Source organism: Tetranychus urticae, chromosome 3 (assembly GCF_039701765.1).
Source record: "Tetranychus urticae isolate SD_2017Ah chromosome 3, NJAU_TeUrti_SD_1.0, whole genome shotgun sequence".
Classification (NCBI taxonomy): domain Eukaryota; kingdom Metazoa; phylum Arthropoda; class Arachnida; order Trombidiformes; family Tetranychidae; genus Tetranychus; species Tetranychus urticae.
In genome coordinates, this window is record NC_142960.1 from 17,026,525 (window position 1) to 17,043,637 (window position 17,113).

A 17,113-nucleotide genomic window follows, 5' to 3' on the forward strand; every position below is an offset into this window, starting at 1 on the left:
AAAAAAGATAATGCGCAGGCTCATGATGTCAATGCTAAAGTTGTAACTCAGAGTAACTTACTCTTTATTAAAGAGTCTTCATCCAGACTCTCATGAAAACATTCAATACACACAGGAATGGCAAGATTTCATTGTTGTTATGCTGTTTAATTTAATTGGGCTGTTCTTGCCGATCCCTAATTTTTTATTTGTAAATCTTTTGTTTTCCTTTGTAATCTTAAATTAAGTGTTTTTTATTTATATTTTGAAAGAAAATGTGTGAACATGCTGAACTGGTGGCTGAGATGCCAGTTTTGGAGAAAATGTCAACTCAAGAGCGACTCAAATTGGCCCGGAAAAGGCGAATGCAACAATTAAAGAAGTGGAATCTCCGGGAGAAAGATTTTAACTACAAGAAGAAAACTAATGACACCTATGGAAGACGGAATAAGGGGAAAAAGACGGACTACAAGGTACATTTTGTTCCAAGTGTGATGCTTCTCGAGGCAGCGGCCAGAAATGATGTTGAAGAAGTGAGAAGACTTTTAATGCTTGGTGTAAGTCCTGATTCAACTAATGAAGATGGTTTAACTGCTCTTCACCAGTGTTGTATAGATGATAGTGAAGAAATGATGAAATTGTTAATTGAATTTGGTGCTAATATTAATGCCCAAGACAGTGAACAATGGACACCTTTACATGCAGCAGCTACTTGTGGTCTTTTACATCTTGTCAGATACCTGATATCGAAAGGAGCGGATTTATTAGCTGTCAATGCAGATGGTAATATGCCTTATGATATATGTGAAGATGAATCAACACTAGATTATATAGAATCAGAAATGGCCAAAAGAGGTATAACTCAAGAGATGATTGATGAAACTCGAGCTTCGGTTGAAAATCGTATGCTTTTAGATTTAAGAAAAGTTGCTGAAGAAGGTGGAGATCTTGAATTTCGTGATAGTCAAGGGGCAACACCTTTGCATATTGCGGCAGCTAACGGTTATTCAGCTGTGGTTGAATTTCTTTTGGATAATCATGTTTCTACAGATGTAGTTGATAATGATTTATGGCAACCTATTCATGCAGCAGCTTGTTGGGGACATGTAAGTTTCTTTTTGTTTTCTCAATCAGCTGATTATTATTGATCAGTTTTATTTTTCAACACTAATTTTAATTTCTTTATTTGTTCTTAATTTGGTGTAGCCGGATGTGCTCGAACAGTTAGTACAAGCAGGAGCTGATTTGAATGCAAAAACTAAAAATGGGGAAACTCCTTTAGATATATGTGAAGATCCAGAATTGAAAGAAAGAATAATCGAATTAAGAAATGAAATGGAAACCAAAAAAGCAAGCCATTCTTTAAGATTAAAAAGATCTCATTCGCAAAACACTCGAAGCCAATCAGTTCGTCGTACGAGTATCAGAGAAAAATCACAAATCTCTCGACGTGAAGCCCGTGAAGAGGCTAGAATAAGGGTTGAATCATCTCAGAATGGTGTTGATGAAGATGATCGAACTCAAGGAAATATTAATAATGCTAACAATCAAGTTGACAAGCAAGTCAATTCTTCTTCCACAATTACTTCAATAACTTCCACTAGTGATAAAGAAGGCGATACAGTGCCGTTAAATAAAGTCAATGGATTCTTTTCGGTGAAAGGATATGCAACTGGAGTTAATAATGATTTAAAAAGCTCCTCCTCACTTCCTTCTTATGAGGATAGTTTAATCACATCAGGGTCAATTAAACCTTCTTTAAGCTCTAATCATTCATTCATCGAGTCATCAAATAATAGTTTTGTCAATAAACAAGCCCAATCATCATCAATTTCATCGGAATGCCAATCAAGTCAAAAATCATCAAGTAAAGATGCCATGGTCATTCGAAACGATGGCTATTGTGAAAAAGATTCCAGTGAAGTTGTGAGTGTTTTCAACAATGATTCCAATGGTTCCAGAGGTTGTGATAATGAACGAGATTATGACTATTCAAATGATGTAACTGTTGTCGACGGTATTCCCGGTTCAACGGCTAATGATATATTATCCTGCCGATCAGCATACAATCCAAGTAGAACTGTTGACGACTCAACACTTCGTACCTCTAAAAGTAATCGTAACTCAATCAATTCTGGAAGTAATGGAGGTGGTAGCAGTGTGGGTAGTGAATCCGTTAAAGTTGAGATACATGTTACTGTAAATGCAAATCCATCCAATTTTGGCTCCGGAACTTTAGCTGATCTGAAAAAACATCGGGCAGATTTAAGGCATCGCAATAGTCTATCCCCAGGTGAATCGCCTAAGTCCACCAATGAGAGAGAATCTTCTGTTCGCTCTAGCCACAATAATCCTTCATCTCATCATGTTAAAGCTTCTTATCTTTTTGACTCTCCTACATCTCCAAATAATGATCTGAAAAAATTTCGAGCTGATCCCAGTGAAGTTGTCGGAGAAATGCAGAGTAAAGGATGCTGTAAGCTTATGTGACTGTATAGAAAACTATGTATCTCTTCTTTCTATTCCATTTTGCCTTTACTTCATCATCTTCATGAAATATTATCACAACCCTCATCACTTCATCATCGTCCTTATTTTTCTCAGCCTTGTCTCATCCCAAATCTCGTATCAACCACAATCAATTTATTTAGAAATTTCCTTTTTTTTCAATCTATTTTTGCACGAACGAACGATCAAAATTTTCCTACCTTTTCAACTTTCCATTAGTCGTAATTTACTCTTATTAGGCGTAATCCATTTTTTTCATTTGTTCAAAAAAACCAGGGAAACTGAAAAATTGCATTTCAATCAATTTCTCTTACATATTAGTTAAATTATAAGCGTCTTTTGACTTTTCAGTCTTGCAATAAATTAAATTACGATGAACGGAAAATGAAGTGTAAATTGAAATCTAAATTTATAGTTTTCTTTTCCCTTTCTTCAACAATGAAGATCACTTCCACAAATTGGGAAAATAAACAAAAAAGCTTCCCATCAGAAGATGAAAAAATTGAAAAGAATCAACACACAATTGTACATTTGAAGAACGAAGAAAGATAAACAATGTTAAAATTTCTTTATCAATTATAGATTGGAAATGTTAATATTGAAACATAATTGAATCAACTTATACAATATCAGAAAAAAATCAATTCAATTGTCGGACCAAATTATTTTCACCTCTTTGCCTACCAAACACAATTTACTGCATTTCAGATGATTCCAGGATCTTCAACTTTTTAAGATCAATCCATCAGCACATCCTTTGATGTCATTTCCCGAAAGATAAATAATTTATTTATTATTATAATTATAATTACTATTAATCATGTTGTTATAGAAGTGTAATAATTTACTGGTAAACTCATTTACTTTTTTTTATAGAGAGCCTGGTGATACAATCTTTTTTTTTGTTGCACAGCAAAATAATTAAAGACTCATCTTAAACACGCTTTTTGATTCAAATTTAGATTCATTTAAAGTAAACGTTTCATATTTATTAGAATGATTATAACGATTCTCCTTTTTTTCAGGTTGATTTTTATTATTATTATTATCAATCACCAATCATCTGTTTAACAAGATATTGATGTAAAGAATGTTTGATGATTTTAAGAGAGTTTGATAGAGAAACAAGTTGGTCCATGATTAGTCTTAAAACATTGATTTTTCAGTAGGCATAGACAATAAGCTGCAACTGTTTCAAATGAAACAGTTGATCGCATTTTAACAAAAAAGTGAAAGGAAGGTGAACAGAAGATTTGAGGAAAGGATCGATGAAACAATTTACAAGTTGCCTTTTTCTTTTGATCCAATTCTCCCATTATCTGAGTTGAACAACAGGAAAAATGAAGATATAAACTGGCGAAGTATATAAAAAAATCTTAGCGAATCAACGTAATTTTTCCTGATTGGACAGTTTAGTATTTTAACCAAGCAAGATCATTTCTTATAAACCAGTCTTGAATCCTTGAAAAGTGAGCAATCCCATTTTTTTGAAGAAAAAACTTAACTATTTTGATGTTAATCTTGCCGTTGATGTACTCTTGTTGATGCCACGCAATCTAGTTCACTCTTTATGCAGGTTCAGTGATCACCACCATCATTCCTCTCAAAGAGACAGAAAATATTTCAAGATGAACTTTAGCTTTTTTAGTGAAACTTTACACATAATACCGTATTTCCGCGCATATAAGCCGAGGCTTATTAATGAAACGTTCACTTAAAAGCGCATTTTTCCTCACTTTAGATTAGCACTATGTGCTTCCACACTCGTTAAAAAACAGGTTTTTTGTATGTACTTCTATGTAATTGCTTATCAGTGTTCTTATTTATGAAAAAAACATGGACTTAGCAGTGAGGAATTTCTGTTGATAAGCACAATGCTTATATGTTCGGAAATACGGTAATACTTTATCTGTATATTTATACTTTTTGTTTTGTTTAAATTTACTCAAATAATAATAATAATCATGATAATAATAATAATTAATTTAAAGATGGTGGTCAAGGCAATTATTGAGATTGACCGGTAATAAGTTTGCTTATGTCCCATAACTGTATATTGAAAAATGGGAAGAGAGAGAGAGAGAAAAGATTGTTATTAAAAAACAATGGGTCAACAGATTTTGATTGCATGGTTATGGAACTGCTTTTTACTGCTGAATTGGATGATAAAGCATATCCATTTACAATTGAAGAATTGGTTTCTTTTGTTACCTTAATAACTCTATCAGAACCAGAGGTCATTAAAAGTGAGCGGGATTCATCTAGATCCATATGCATTATAGAGTGTTTCGTGTCAGCAGAAGAAGCCAGTGATTGTAAACTAATGATGATTTGATTTTGAAAGAAAAATTGTTTTGAAATAAGAAATTAATTTTTGTTTAAAATTTATGAAAATTTTCCATTTCTCTATGAATCTCATGTTTTTTATATTTGAAATTCAAAGAGAAACAAAAAACAATAAACTTACTCGTCATCAGAAATACAACTTTGGCATTCATCACAGATTCTCACAAGGAACTCAAATCCCATGATGGGAATAACGCTTCTATTGCTACTACAGGAATCACAAACTGCTTTACCACAACGACGACAGTGATGCTGTGAGAAAAGAAAAGAGGAAAAAGAAATAAATTAGAAAAGAAACAAAAAAATAAGAATGAATAGGAAAAAGAACAATTGTAATGCGTAAATTTAGGTTAGGAGAAAAGATAAATCTAGAGTCAATCGTTCATGCATTGCAATCAATTTCTCCTTTCAGGGTTCACATTGATTAATGACTCAATATCATTTTAAAAAGCTATATTAAAGTGTAAATACATTAAATAACTATGAAAGCTCACATTAAATATGAAGTGAGTGTAAAAACTAACCTGTCGTAAACCAATCGTTTTTTGATCCAACATTGCCTTTATATTCCAAAAAAAGGGTCTTGAACAACGTTGACAGTAATCACTTTCTAACCAATCAGGAGTCTAGTGGAAAATGTTAATTATAATCAATCAGTTCGTAAAAAATGAGTTTGGTGATATTTTACCTCTTTTCTTTTTACATCCATCTTCCAGAAAACAACTTTAGAGTCTTCACTTGAAGAAATCAAAAGCTTGGCTTGATTGGCAAAACAAAGTGAGGTTACTTTACCGCTGAAATGAAAGTGAAGAAAACAATTTGATCAGAATTTGATATGAGAATAATTTAGATCATTAAGGATAGTTATCGAAAAGATATTTACAGGTGCCCTTGGAGTTCGTAAGCTGTTCCTCGTTTACCACCGATATCCCAACAAATAATAACCTTATCATAGGCACCAGAGAACAGCATTTGCTTCTCTGGATCCCACGCAAGGCACCGAATGGCATCGCTATGACCTTTCAATGTTGTTATTGGTTTATAGCTATTCCCTTCCAACTTAAGCATAGTAATTTGGCCAGTGTAATCACCAATAAACGTATGTTTTGATTCTGCATCAAATCTAAAATTAAAATGATAATATATATTAGAAAAATTAAACACTGGTGAGAGTATTTCAAGTAACTTACTGAAGTGCTGTACACCAAGAGTTGAATTGAAAGCCACCGAGTCTGTTTCCTGTTTCTGAACAATGCCAACAAAAATATCTATCCTTAGAAACACTTAGAACCCATTCATGGAATATTGAAAATATCAACCCAGTTACACGCTCATTATGAGCAATATAAGTTCTTTGATGTGTTATTCTGTTGTAATCATCTGCAATAAGAAATTCTGAAATGGATCCATTCTCCATTCCAACAAAAAGTCTTTTGGTTTCGTGATTAAAGCTCATTACAGTACCAGCAGCTAAGACAAAGTAATGGACAATGAAAAGGAAATATTATAAAGACTTATTAAACAAAAAACTCATGAGGTACTTCAGATGGACAAAGAATAATTTTCCCATTCCAATTTCACTCTTCTCTACTTTCTTATTGATGAACTAATTTGATTAAATAATTAATAGAGCAACAAGTAATTAAGCTTTCAATTTTCTAACTTGGTCGAATAAACTTTGGGTCAAATTCATGCAGATATTAAAAATGCTTATAATATCAATTGTGTGAACGAATCTCCTCAAGCCATAGTGATTCTGTTTGATTTAAGTTCACACAATCAAGATTTGACTACACAAAGAATGCTTATTTGTGGCTCATTTGCATTACAAACAATGTTATGACAATATAGTTTGCAATATTTGAAAAACAAAAGTGCACGAGATAAGATTTCTATGACTAATATTATCATAAAATTGGTTTAACATGCACGTCATCGTTTTTTTGATACTCGATGGCAGATGGAGAGAGCAAAATTGAAATAGGAAAAATTTCAATGTATCTGAGGTTGAATCCGTGAAAATGTTATTAACCTGGCATTCGATGACAAACACTGGGCCAGTAATTTCCTGTGTCCCGCTTAAGCCATATCATGACACTCCTTTGAAGGCGAATAGTGATTGTTTAAAATTATGGAAAAAAAGAAACAGGTGTTAAAATTGAATTTTATGCATGTATTATGAACATTGGAATCCAATATATTACATGTAAACATATCAGAATGCGTATGTATACTAACTTGTCATCGCCAGTACTGATCACACCTTCTTCATTTTTAAGCAATATAGCAAAGTTAACCACTTCTTGATGGCCTTCAAGTTTAGCTACCAATTCTAGCCGCTTGTTTGATGAAGCACTTCCAGGAAAGGGTCGTATCTCAGCTGACATTTTGTAATCAGTCACTGGATGATTGATGAAGTATGATTAAGGTTGAAGACAAATTTTATGAGGAGAATGTATCAGATATATTGAAGTAAAAACAATGGGAGAGGTAAGGACTGTTATTTTAGTTTTGTAACAATTGCAGTTAATGGGTATGGTAATAGTGAAGATGTTATATTAGAAACAACAAGTAATCAAAAAAGTAAACACGAGTGAAGGGAAAAGGGGAAAAAGATATCAAGTAAATCACAGAGTTAAGTTGAAGGCAAAGAAATCCGCACAAAGTGGTACATAATCATAGCAGTTAACAAGAGTCAAAAGATGATAATGAATTGATCAGCAGGGAAGGAAGGGGAGTAAAACCCAGCTTCAATTAACTAATGTTTAGCATAGAAACATGTAATAAGAAGAGAGTAGAGAAAGAGAAAGAGAGAAATATGACAAGTACTGATAACAAATGAAAACAACACAAAAACTCAAGACTGAGGATGAAATAGATGTGAACAATATCAACACAAGCGTAATAACAACATCACCCAAAGCAAACAAATTTTGAAACAATTTAATTTCTAGCAACACAGTAATTAGTCAAAATCTAATGCGAAGATTGAGGTTTAATTGATCAAAACAAGTTACGACAAAAACAAAACAAATCTAAATTGTAACCCTAAAGGCAAATCAAAAATGAATGCAACTGTTACCATGAAGCGCGTTTTTCGAATCAAATTCACTGGCAACAAGTAGAGTTTTCTTTTAATTTAAAGCTCATTTGCTAAGCTAAATTACAAACAATCAAATATTGTAAAATAAATCAAACTGGTCATGAATTCATAGAAACAAACTAACTACACAGTGGGCTGATTTCAATGGCTGTTAATATCTTACCTTTAGATAAAAATTTTCTCATTTCTTTCATTAGTTGAAGCAGTTTTTGATAAACCATATTTGTTTTTCTTCGACCAATCGATGTCAAAGAACTTAAACTGAAAGTCGAAGATGAGTTCGCTTTTAATCGACTTATATTTGGAATATCCATTGATAAACCAATCGGTTCTTCAAACTCGGAATCGTCCCAAAAATTTTCAAACCGAAGCATACTGATACATGTATAAATAAAATGAAAATAATCTCTGAATGGATATTATAAGCTCTATTCATTGTTGAGTTTTTAGATAAAAATAAGAAACTAACTGCATAGAAATTCCGATTTAAAGAAGATCATTTTAATTCCAATATTCTGCATTGAGCTTATCGGTCTTTTATTGTTGAATAAAAGGCCGAAAGCAAGAAACCTTTCCTCAGTAATTGCTGGTACCGTTTTTTCAAAATTGATAATCTCATTATGAGGACGAAATTGACAAGACCCGTGAAAGAAGTTAACGGATCAGTACAAAGTCTGTGACTTTTATTTGATTTTGTAATGAAAATGAGATTTTAAATAGCAATAATATTATAATATAATAATAATGAAAATAAAAATAAGATGATGTAGATTTTAAATGACGATGAATTACAGTGCAATTTGGAGCTAGAATTTACATTAGTATCTCTGTTGGAAATTAGTATTCATTGGTTGACCATTACTACTTCCATATTGTAAGTTGGCCTGATTTTGTAAACCATGACCTTGATTAGGTCCAGGCATATTAGATTGTTGAACTGGGCCTCCAGGTCCACCCATTCCGGCCATACGAACACGTTTAGGTGGTTGTGGTCCGTGATTGTTATTATCACCATGATTTGCAGCTTGGTTATTGTTATTAACTTTGTTATTGTCAGGTTTTTCTTCATTATCATCGTCAGTAAAAAATTCACGCTTAGGATATGGAATAGGGTAACCATTGAAGACGCTAAACGAAAGAAAACACATAAATTAAAGTCATTAATACAGCTAGCTTGATAAAATATTTTAGTCAACTTACTCAGCGGTGGGTAAAGGGTCCTCAGAAAAGTAAAGATCTTGCATTGCTTGATCTGAAGTGATTCTTTTAGTTGGATCCATAAGAAGCAGTTTTTGCAGAAGGAGAAAAGCTTTACTATCAGGTTTTATTTTGTGTTTCTCCATGTATTTAATTAATGAGCAACTAGCATAACTGAAAATATAAGATGAATGATTAGAAATAATTCTGACAATTAATATCAATCATCGTGAGTATCTTACTTCGTTCTTTTGAAATCTCTTTGTAGTGTTTGATACTCGGGCATCTTTCTGATGTCTTCCCACTCTTTTTCTAGAGGAAAACCCATAACATTGAATATTCTATCCAGTTGATCATGATGGTAAGGATTACTAGTCTTTATATCTTCTTGACGGCAGTGAAAAATTGGTTCTGAAGTTAAAAGTTCTGCGAATATACAACCGATTGCCCAAATATCGATAGCTTTAGTGTAATGACGAGCCCCGAGGAGAAGTTCTGGTGCTCGATACCAAAAAGTTACTACTACCGGATCTAAATCAGCTAGAGGTTTTAAAGGAGCATTATACAATCGGGCAAACCCCATATCTGCGATTTTAACTCTACCACGCTCCGGTCCTTCTCCCATTACCAGAATATTTGCAGGTTTCTGAAATTGAATGTTCAATTTTAAACTTCTACATAATCAAATAATTTTCAAATTCTTACCAGATCTCTATGAAGAATCCAATTAGTATGTAAATAGTGTATTCCATCTAATATTTGATACAAAAGCGATTTTACCATACCTTTTGGATGATTGACTAGTTTTTTATTGGCTTTAGCTGCTCTGTGAAATTTTATTATATGCTGCGTAAAGGCAAGAGCAATAATTATAATTAACTGATAACATTTCAAGCCAATTCGATAATTGAACAATTTATAATTAAAACTTAAGAGTTGTATAGGTAACGTACCCAGAGATCATGTTCTGCATAGTCTAACAGCAACCAAACCCTCCTTTCATTGTGTGACAGAAATACCCGTTGAAGGTTTATAACATTTACATGTTTCAGCTCTCTCAATAACTGCTCAATGGATAGACATAGTGATTCAAAATGAAAAGAAAATTCAAGTTTAATAAAAAGAGCAATTAACGGGGTGTAGTACTCACTGCTATTTCCCTGCATGCGGACATAGATATTCCAGTTCCCTCAATTTGTTTGAGAGCATAATCTTTGTTATCAGATCTTTGAGAAAATAATTAAAAAAAGAAAAAAAATAAATCGATGCCAATAATTTTAATCAATGATTAGAAAAATAAAATTAAAATTACCCATCTTTCCTCCGAGCTTTGTATACATGTCCATAAGTACCTCTACCAACCTTGCATCCTTCATATTCAAACAAATCTTCTACCTTGGCTCTTTCTTGAGCCAGTTTGATCTTAAACTCATAGTCCATTATCAACGGTTTTTCGTAATGTCACACGGAACAAACGAATAAAATCATGGAATCGGAATAAAGTAGAGTTTTAATTGAATAAACAAATGTAATAACATTAATCACAGAAAAAGATCAAAACTATTTGCTGAAATAAATAAAACAAAACATGAACTGGTGACAAGCGCTGTCAAACAACTTCTAGGATCAGTAATTTCCAAGTCGCGCTTAATTCAAATCATTTTATTTAAGAAATATTTTTCTGTTTAATTATCTAAACAATTTAAAATAAACCATTGAAAATAAATTCAAAAATTTAACTCAATTACTTACCAAACCAAAGTGGTGAGTGGTCATTAATTTGAATATCTAGCAATTTCAGTAAATTCAATCGATGTTACGATATTTATCATCAATAATGCTTGAAGATTAAAAGATTAATATTGAAAGTTAATTAATCGGACTCGTTGAAGAAAATTAAATTCAAGTTTGTTTTTATTATACAGATTAATATATCAATAACTGTGTAATTACATTGTACTTTTTGTTTGTCTTAATTTTCAATTGTTCTCAAACCAAATTTACAAGCGAACTAAATGCTTCAAATTAAACTGAAAGATTTAGCAATGATTATTATCTTAATCTGCAATATTAACTATGATCAGTTCTATTACTATTATTGTTACTATAAGCATTTTTATTAAATTATGTTCACCTGTTCAGGCATTGTGATATAATAAGTTGCACTTTCTGTTTATTTTTGCATTATCAACAAGATTTATTATGAATAGTCATTTGAAAAATGAATTAAAAATGACTGCAATCATTTACTGGTGATAAAAATTTAGTTTGCTTGAGATATAAAAAAGTGCTAGAATGAAAATAGCTTGGATTGAGAAAATGAAATACATTGAATTGCTTTAGATACAGATTTGGCCCATTTAAGCAGTTTAAATTAAATAACTTTGTTTTTTGCTAATTTTGATAATGGGTTGATGATAGAATTAGCGTTTTCTTTTCATTTAAAATTATACAACTAGCATGATTTGCATTGACAAATTATATGATTGTTGTGTAAAGCGCTAATACAGGAAATAATGAAATGAAAAAAATTAACAATAGATAAAGTATATTGATTTGGAGGGTTAGAATTTTGTGAATAACTCTGTGCTTTGATAGAGCTTTGATTTTTAGATAATGAAAATGTAATTTTGATAATTTTGAGTTTGTATTTTGTATCTTTGAGAAAGGTATTTCGAAATGAAGATGATCATAATGGTGAATTTGTCAGACTAAAAAAAGTAAACCAACTCATAAAACTGATGCACAAGTAGTAATTAATTTTAAATTGATGACACAATGGGGACTAAATATGCAACGTAATAATGGATTTTAGAGAGTTGTGTGTATAAGGCTTAAATTATTTACAACAAAACGATTGTTTTACGTTCAAAAAAACACCCAATATTTTTGATCAATAATACATGTAAAAAAATGATTATTATTGATCGAAATTTTTGTATCTACCATTAATGATGTCATTTCGAAATTTAACAACCTCTTCTCCAACAAAAACTCTTTTTGTACCTCTGGGTAATGCACGACATGACTGTAGGTCTATTAAGCTTAAATTTTTACAGTTGATCAAAAGCTTTTCAACGGATTCGAAAAGTACCGAGGAGCCTCGTAAGGTAATCACTTTTAAAGGACAGTCCTTTTCAGAGGACAAGGCTTCCAAAGCTGCCGAGATACCTGTCTGGTGACAGTTGTGCGATATGTCCAATTCTATTAGACTGTGTTTCCACTGTTAAAGAAAAAAAAAAATAATGATTAATGTAAGGAATTGAATTGAATTTGACAAGATTATGAAAAATCAATTTACTATACCTTGCTTACTATCATTTCCAAGCCAGTAGAAAAAATTGTACTACAGTTGTCAATAGCAAGGTGTTGAAGATTCCAAGCTGGAATTTTAATGATACAACTAGCTGTTACTCGGGGAGAGCCACGGATATCCAATAGCTTGAGATTTTCAGCATCTTTGGTCAAACTACTGATTACCGGTTCACCGTGGCCATGATCAGAATTATTGCACGGAATACTCAGTTCCTCCAATTTAGGGAAACCAAGAGCGTTGCCACTTTTGGGTGGTTGAATAAATATATTCCCAAGTCGAAGTATTTGTAAATTAGGACATGATGCTTGTAATGTGTCAACGCGAAGTAAAAATGATGAATTAGATTGGATGTTTGATAGGTCCAGTGACCTGAGATTGTGGCAATATTTCTGTACAGAAGAAAAATCAAATTATCAGACAAAAATCAGATGATTAAATTGCTAGAACTTAAAATGAATACTTACAGTAATGGCGGTGAACAGGTGAGTTAAACCATTTATTTTATTTTCCGATAAATTTATTGATTTTAATTTGGAGCCATTCGTTGCCAAGTAGGTTTGGAATGAAGGAAACAGTGGATAGACGACTTTCCTTACTTTATTTCTTCCTTTTTTGCTTCCAGCTCTTTCTGAACGGTCTGATGCCGAAGTTTGTGAAAGGTCAATTTCTTCAAGGGATGGACAGACTTTAGAAAGAAGATCAAGGATTGTTCCCTCAATTGTATAACAACCACGAAAAACAATACTGGTCAATGATTTACCACATGTTTCCAAGATCGGGGCTAAATTTGAGTAATTTAATGTATAGTCCCAACCAGTGAAATTGAGGTGACTTGTATTGACCAGAAGAGAAGAAAATTGAACTAACTCAGTTTCACTGGGTTTTTTATTAAAATCACTTAAATCAACTACTCTCCACAGTTTGGGCGTTGATAAAATTAAACGGCGCCAATTCTCAGAAACTCTGCACAGATTGAGAAGGTTGATCATAGCTTTGGATTCATCTTGTACCACGAATTCAAATATTTTAACCAATAGTTCATTAGGTAAAGTTGTTTGTACTTGATTTGAATCATCTACTGTTTCAAAAAAATCTTTTAAAATCAATGGCTGAGGTTTTAACACGATGCAATCGTTATGGTTGTTTAAGTTCACGTTATTATTACAATTAACATTACTGCTATTATTATTTGGCGGCTCTTCGGTTTCCTTCTTTTTTTTACTGTTTCGTTTGTCATCTTTTTTCTGATCAGTTATTTGGTAATCATATTCTTCTTCTCCTTTCAACCTTTTTTGTTTCTTTGAACGTTTCTTAATTTTCCTAATCTTCAGGAGGATTCGTTCATTTTTCATTGGCACTTTATGTCCTAATTCACTTGATGGCTCCTTTTCTTGTGGCGACGTGACTTTCTCGTCTAATGTAGGAACAGGAGGAGGTCCAATTGATGCATTAGCATTGCATTGTTGATCTGGTTGGGTTTTGGAGTTTTTCATTTTTTTCCATAGATGATTATTATTTACAGCTAAATCTCTTTTTCCAATTTTTCCTTCTCCGTCTTCTTGTTTACCGTTATTATCAGATCCTTCTTCCCAAGATTTGTCTTCATATTCATCATCATCAGGCCATAATTGTCCATTTAAAGAAAATAAAACTCTTGGTTCACCCATTGGTTTATCAAACAGAATTAAAAAGACTTCCAATGAAGAGTGGAAAAAAGTTTCACTTTATTTTATTTCCCTCTCTTCGCTTTTCCTTTATAAATCAAATGCTCAATTATTTGTAGTCACAATTGTTAAAATGGCGAATAAGTCAGTGAATAGAGAAATGATAAATCAGAAGAGAGAGCGAATGCATGTAAAGGTGATTTGATCATTATTGTTATGGTCAATGTTAAAGAAAAAAATACAGTTGCTTCAGCAGTATAAACAATAACACAAGCTAAAAGCAGAACTTATAGTTTTCAATGGAACTGAGTATACAAGTTGATAAATGGCAATCGTTTAAAATAACTTGATTGACCTTTCACAGGTTAAAGTGATGTAGTGATGCGAAAGATAAAATATTATGATTAATTTAACACAGTAGTTGTATAGACATAAGATTAAAGGATAATATCATAAAAACACTGATGTTAAATAAAGAAAATGTTGATTTTGGTGTTAATGATTAAGTTTGAAGAGAAGTAAGATGATAATAAAAGAACAAGAAGAAACTAAACTGACAGCAAGCAAGTAAAAGCAGTGTATAAGAACAGCAGAAAGACAAGAAAAGACAGTAAAAGAATCAACCAAAATCACGATGGTTAGATGTATAAGAAGAAGAAGGTAATTTGTTGATTTGAATTGATGAATCGTAGGTCGTTGATGATTAAATTAGGGAAAAAATAAAGAACAAATCAATTGAAGTAATATAAATTGGTCAAGCAAAGGTAAATAATAATAAAACTGGATTAAAACCAGAACAAGATTTGAAAATGTCAATACTGTAAAAACTGAGAAGCTTTTACCTAAAGTTGCAGTGGAAGAGAGTGGAAGAGAGAAAGAGAGATGGTAGAAGAGGGAAAAAATTAGGGGAGGAAAAGATAGGAATGGAAGAGAAGAGGGAAAGAAAAAAATTTGCCGATAAATTCAAATCGCAGGAAAAAAAGTCAGAACTCTCAGTGTTTAATTTCATGCTTTAGCTCAACTCTGGATCAATTTTATTCAGTTAATCTATTTAAATGGATTTCGAAATTAAAAGTTGTCAAATTTGTATTCCAAACATTGTTAATCGCTTAGTTACCTTGCCATGTAAGCAATTTTTGCCTGTTGCTAAGAAGTTGCTTGTGATACAAAAGCAGGCATTTTAAGCGCTCAAAATCTGCATACATCATGTAATCTATCTTATTTTTTTCACTATTGTGTCGGGTTGATCTTTATCTCATGCCTTTTGGATGATTTTATCTTGTGAAAAGTCGATCTAGTTACTGTAAACACTCTGACTTTATTTATAAACTTGTTTATTAACCTGTGTTGATAACATGAACGCCTATCATTTGTATTCCCGGTATTTTTGTATGGGATTCAACAAGATTTGACATAACATGAGCAGCAGATGGGATGAACCGGACGGCTGTGATTTTGATGAGATAACTACGTTGATTATTATGAAAACAGACAATCTTGAGAAAAAGGATTTGAATTATCGTTGGTCAGAAGCAAAGGAAAAGTTTTGGAAAGACTCAGGCACCCAACCAGATCTGCAATGATTAAAAAATATGATTATTGACTTTTATTTTCATGAATTGCTCAAATCGCAATTCACAATTTGTTGTCTTCGTTTGGTGATTGGTTTCTGATAAGTCATTCAATTTTGATCAAGCAAAAGACAAGGTAACTGGAAAATATAAATGACTGACTCACCTGGTGCTATGCAGATAACTTTCCATAAGACATCAACCGGTTGTACATTGGAATTTTTCTGGACCAATTCTCGATTCTTCTCCTTGACCAACCATGTTAATGGTGTGCGAGGAGTTTCCTTTGGCTGGTTTGGCACTTTATCACTTCCACTGAACTCATTTTTGTGTAAAAATGAGTTACCAGCGGCAACAAATTTGAAAATTAGACTATTTTTCCATTTGATTGCGAACCTTTTGCTCTTTATGTTCTCCATAAGACGAATCCAAGAAAATTTGGCTTCCTAATTTAAACCAGGATTTCTGCAGCAAGCTGGGCTGAATGACGAAAAAGGACGAAGTCTTTTGCTAATCACATTAAAAGATGATGAGGCCAAGTTGGTTTTCCAAGGATCGATCCAATGCTGCACCATTCACCTCTGTACCCATCCGAAAACTAACAAAATTCAACTAAACTGGTAGTTTTGCAGCAAGAATACGAAAAGATAAAAGTTAGTTATCAAAATGAAAGATTGTATGCTATTAATATCAATCAACCATCCACTGAAAAAGCCAATGCATTTGCTCCCTCTAAGGTTAATTTGCATTATTCACGGGGAAAGTCCTGATGAATAGTCATGTCAAAGAGTTTATAATTAAATAACAGTCCCTTGCCATTGTCTAAGGCTTACAAAATGTTTAGCCCAAGAAAACCTAGATAATTGAGTTCATTTCTTTAGATTAAGAGTTCAGTTACTAATACAATCAACCTAGAACCATTGTTACTACCAATCAGCATCTCTCTCAGTGCACAAGAGTTCAACTAACATCGAATGACATTATCCTCAATTTTTCAAATGGCTGTTGAAATATCATTTTGAGTCTGGTGAAAAAGCAAATCAAAAAAGTTAGAAATGTAAAACGCAAAACAATTTGCTTTGCCTTTTATCAAATAGGGCTTTTAAAACTGTAACAAAATCATACCATGAAAATTCAGTAGATCAACCCATGGCATCTAGAATTTTATTTCTTTGGTCAATTGGAAGACATTAAAGTTTCTCAGTTATCCAGTAACTGAAGCGTGATTGAAATAGCAGGACGAATACACCAGCAGGATCAAGGCTTTTGAGCAAAAACAAGTGTTTTGGGTTCAAGATAGCAAAAAATGAAGCAAAACATATTTGATGCTTTCAAGAGTTTGCATGAAATCCTAATTATTGAGGACTGGAATAACAAAATGGTAAAAATTAATGATACTTATTAGCTTCTAAATTAATTCATAAAATAG

The 17,113-nt window shown here is 32.4% G+C and overlaps 4 protein-coding genes across 5 annotated transcripts; 1 reads left to right on the forward strand and 3 right to left on the reverse strand.

Moving 5' to 3' along the window:
* Positions 1–77: 77 nt before the first annotated feature.
* LOC107363029 (protein phosphatase 1 regulatory subunit 16A) lies at positions 78–3,460 on the forward strand. The gene is made up of 2 exons (XM_015930194.3): positions 78–1,085; positions 1,186–3,460. Exons 1-2 carry the CDS (start codon positions 255–257, stop codon positions 2,467–2,469), a joined length of 2,115 nt encoding a protein of 704 aa, XP_015785680.2. The 5' UTR covers positions 78–254; the 3' UTR covers positions 2,470–3,460.
* Positions 3,461–3,979: 519 nt separating this feature from the next.
* Positions 3,980–7,895, reverse strand: Wdfy2 (WD repeat and FYVE domain containing 2). Its single transcript, XM_015930197.3, has 10 exons — positions 7,072–7,895; positions 6,866–6,933; positions 6,024–6,303; positions 5,717–5,956; positions 5,522–5,627; positions 5,358–5,459; positions 4,955–5,085; positions 4,699–4,807; positions 4,386–4,536; positions 3,980–4,152 (listed from the first exon to the last, which is right to left on the reverse strand). The coding sequence occupies exons 1-9, from the start codon at positions 7,218–7,220 to the stop codon at positions 4,495–4,497; spliced, it is 1,227 nt and encodes a 408-aa protein (XP_015785683.2). The 5' UTR covers positions 7,221–7,895; the 3' UTR covers positions 3,980–4,152; positions 4,386–4,494.
* A 707-nt stretch (positions 7,896–8,602) lies between these two features.
* On the reverse strand, positions 8,603–10,714 carry Cdk8 (cyclin-dependent kinase 8). Of its 2 annotated transcripts, none has more exons than XM_015930398.3 (7): positions 10,446–10,714; positions 10,287–10,359; positions 10,087–10,197; positions 9,839–9,979; positions 9,376–9,779; positions 9,137–9,307; positions 8,603–9,064 (listed from the first exon to the last, which is right to left on the reverse strand). In XM_015930398.3, exons 1-7 carry the CDS (start codon positions 10,571–10,573, stop codon positions 8,755–8,757), a joined length of 1,338 nt encoding a protein of 445 aa, XP_015785884.1. In that variant the 5' UTR covers positions 10,574–10,714; the 3' UTR covers positions 8,603–8,754. The 2 variants fall into 2 exon arrangements, with proteins under 2 accessions (XP_015785884.1, XP_015785883.1); XM_015930397.3 differs by having other exon boundaries at positions 10,284–10,359.
* Positions 10,715–11,278: 564 nt separating this feature from the next.
* Positions 11,279–14,944, reverse strand: Fbl6 (F-box and leucine-rich repeat protein 6). The gene is made up of 3 exons (XM_015930396.3): positions 12,914–14,944; positions 12,440–12,838; positions 11,279–12,356 (listed from the first exon to the last, which is right to left on the reverse strand). The coding sequence occupies exons 1-3, from the start codon at positions 14,114–14,116 to the stop codon at positions 12,054–12,056; spliced, it is 1,905 nt and encodes a 634-aa protein (XP_015785882.2). The 5' UTR covers positions 14,117–14,944; the 3' UTR covers positions 11,279–12,053.
* Between the last annotated feature and the right edge of the window lie 2,169 nt (positions 14,945–17,113).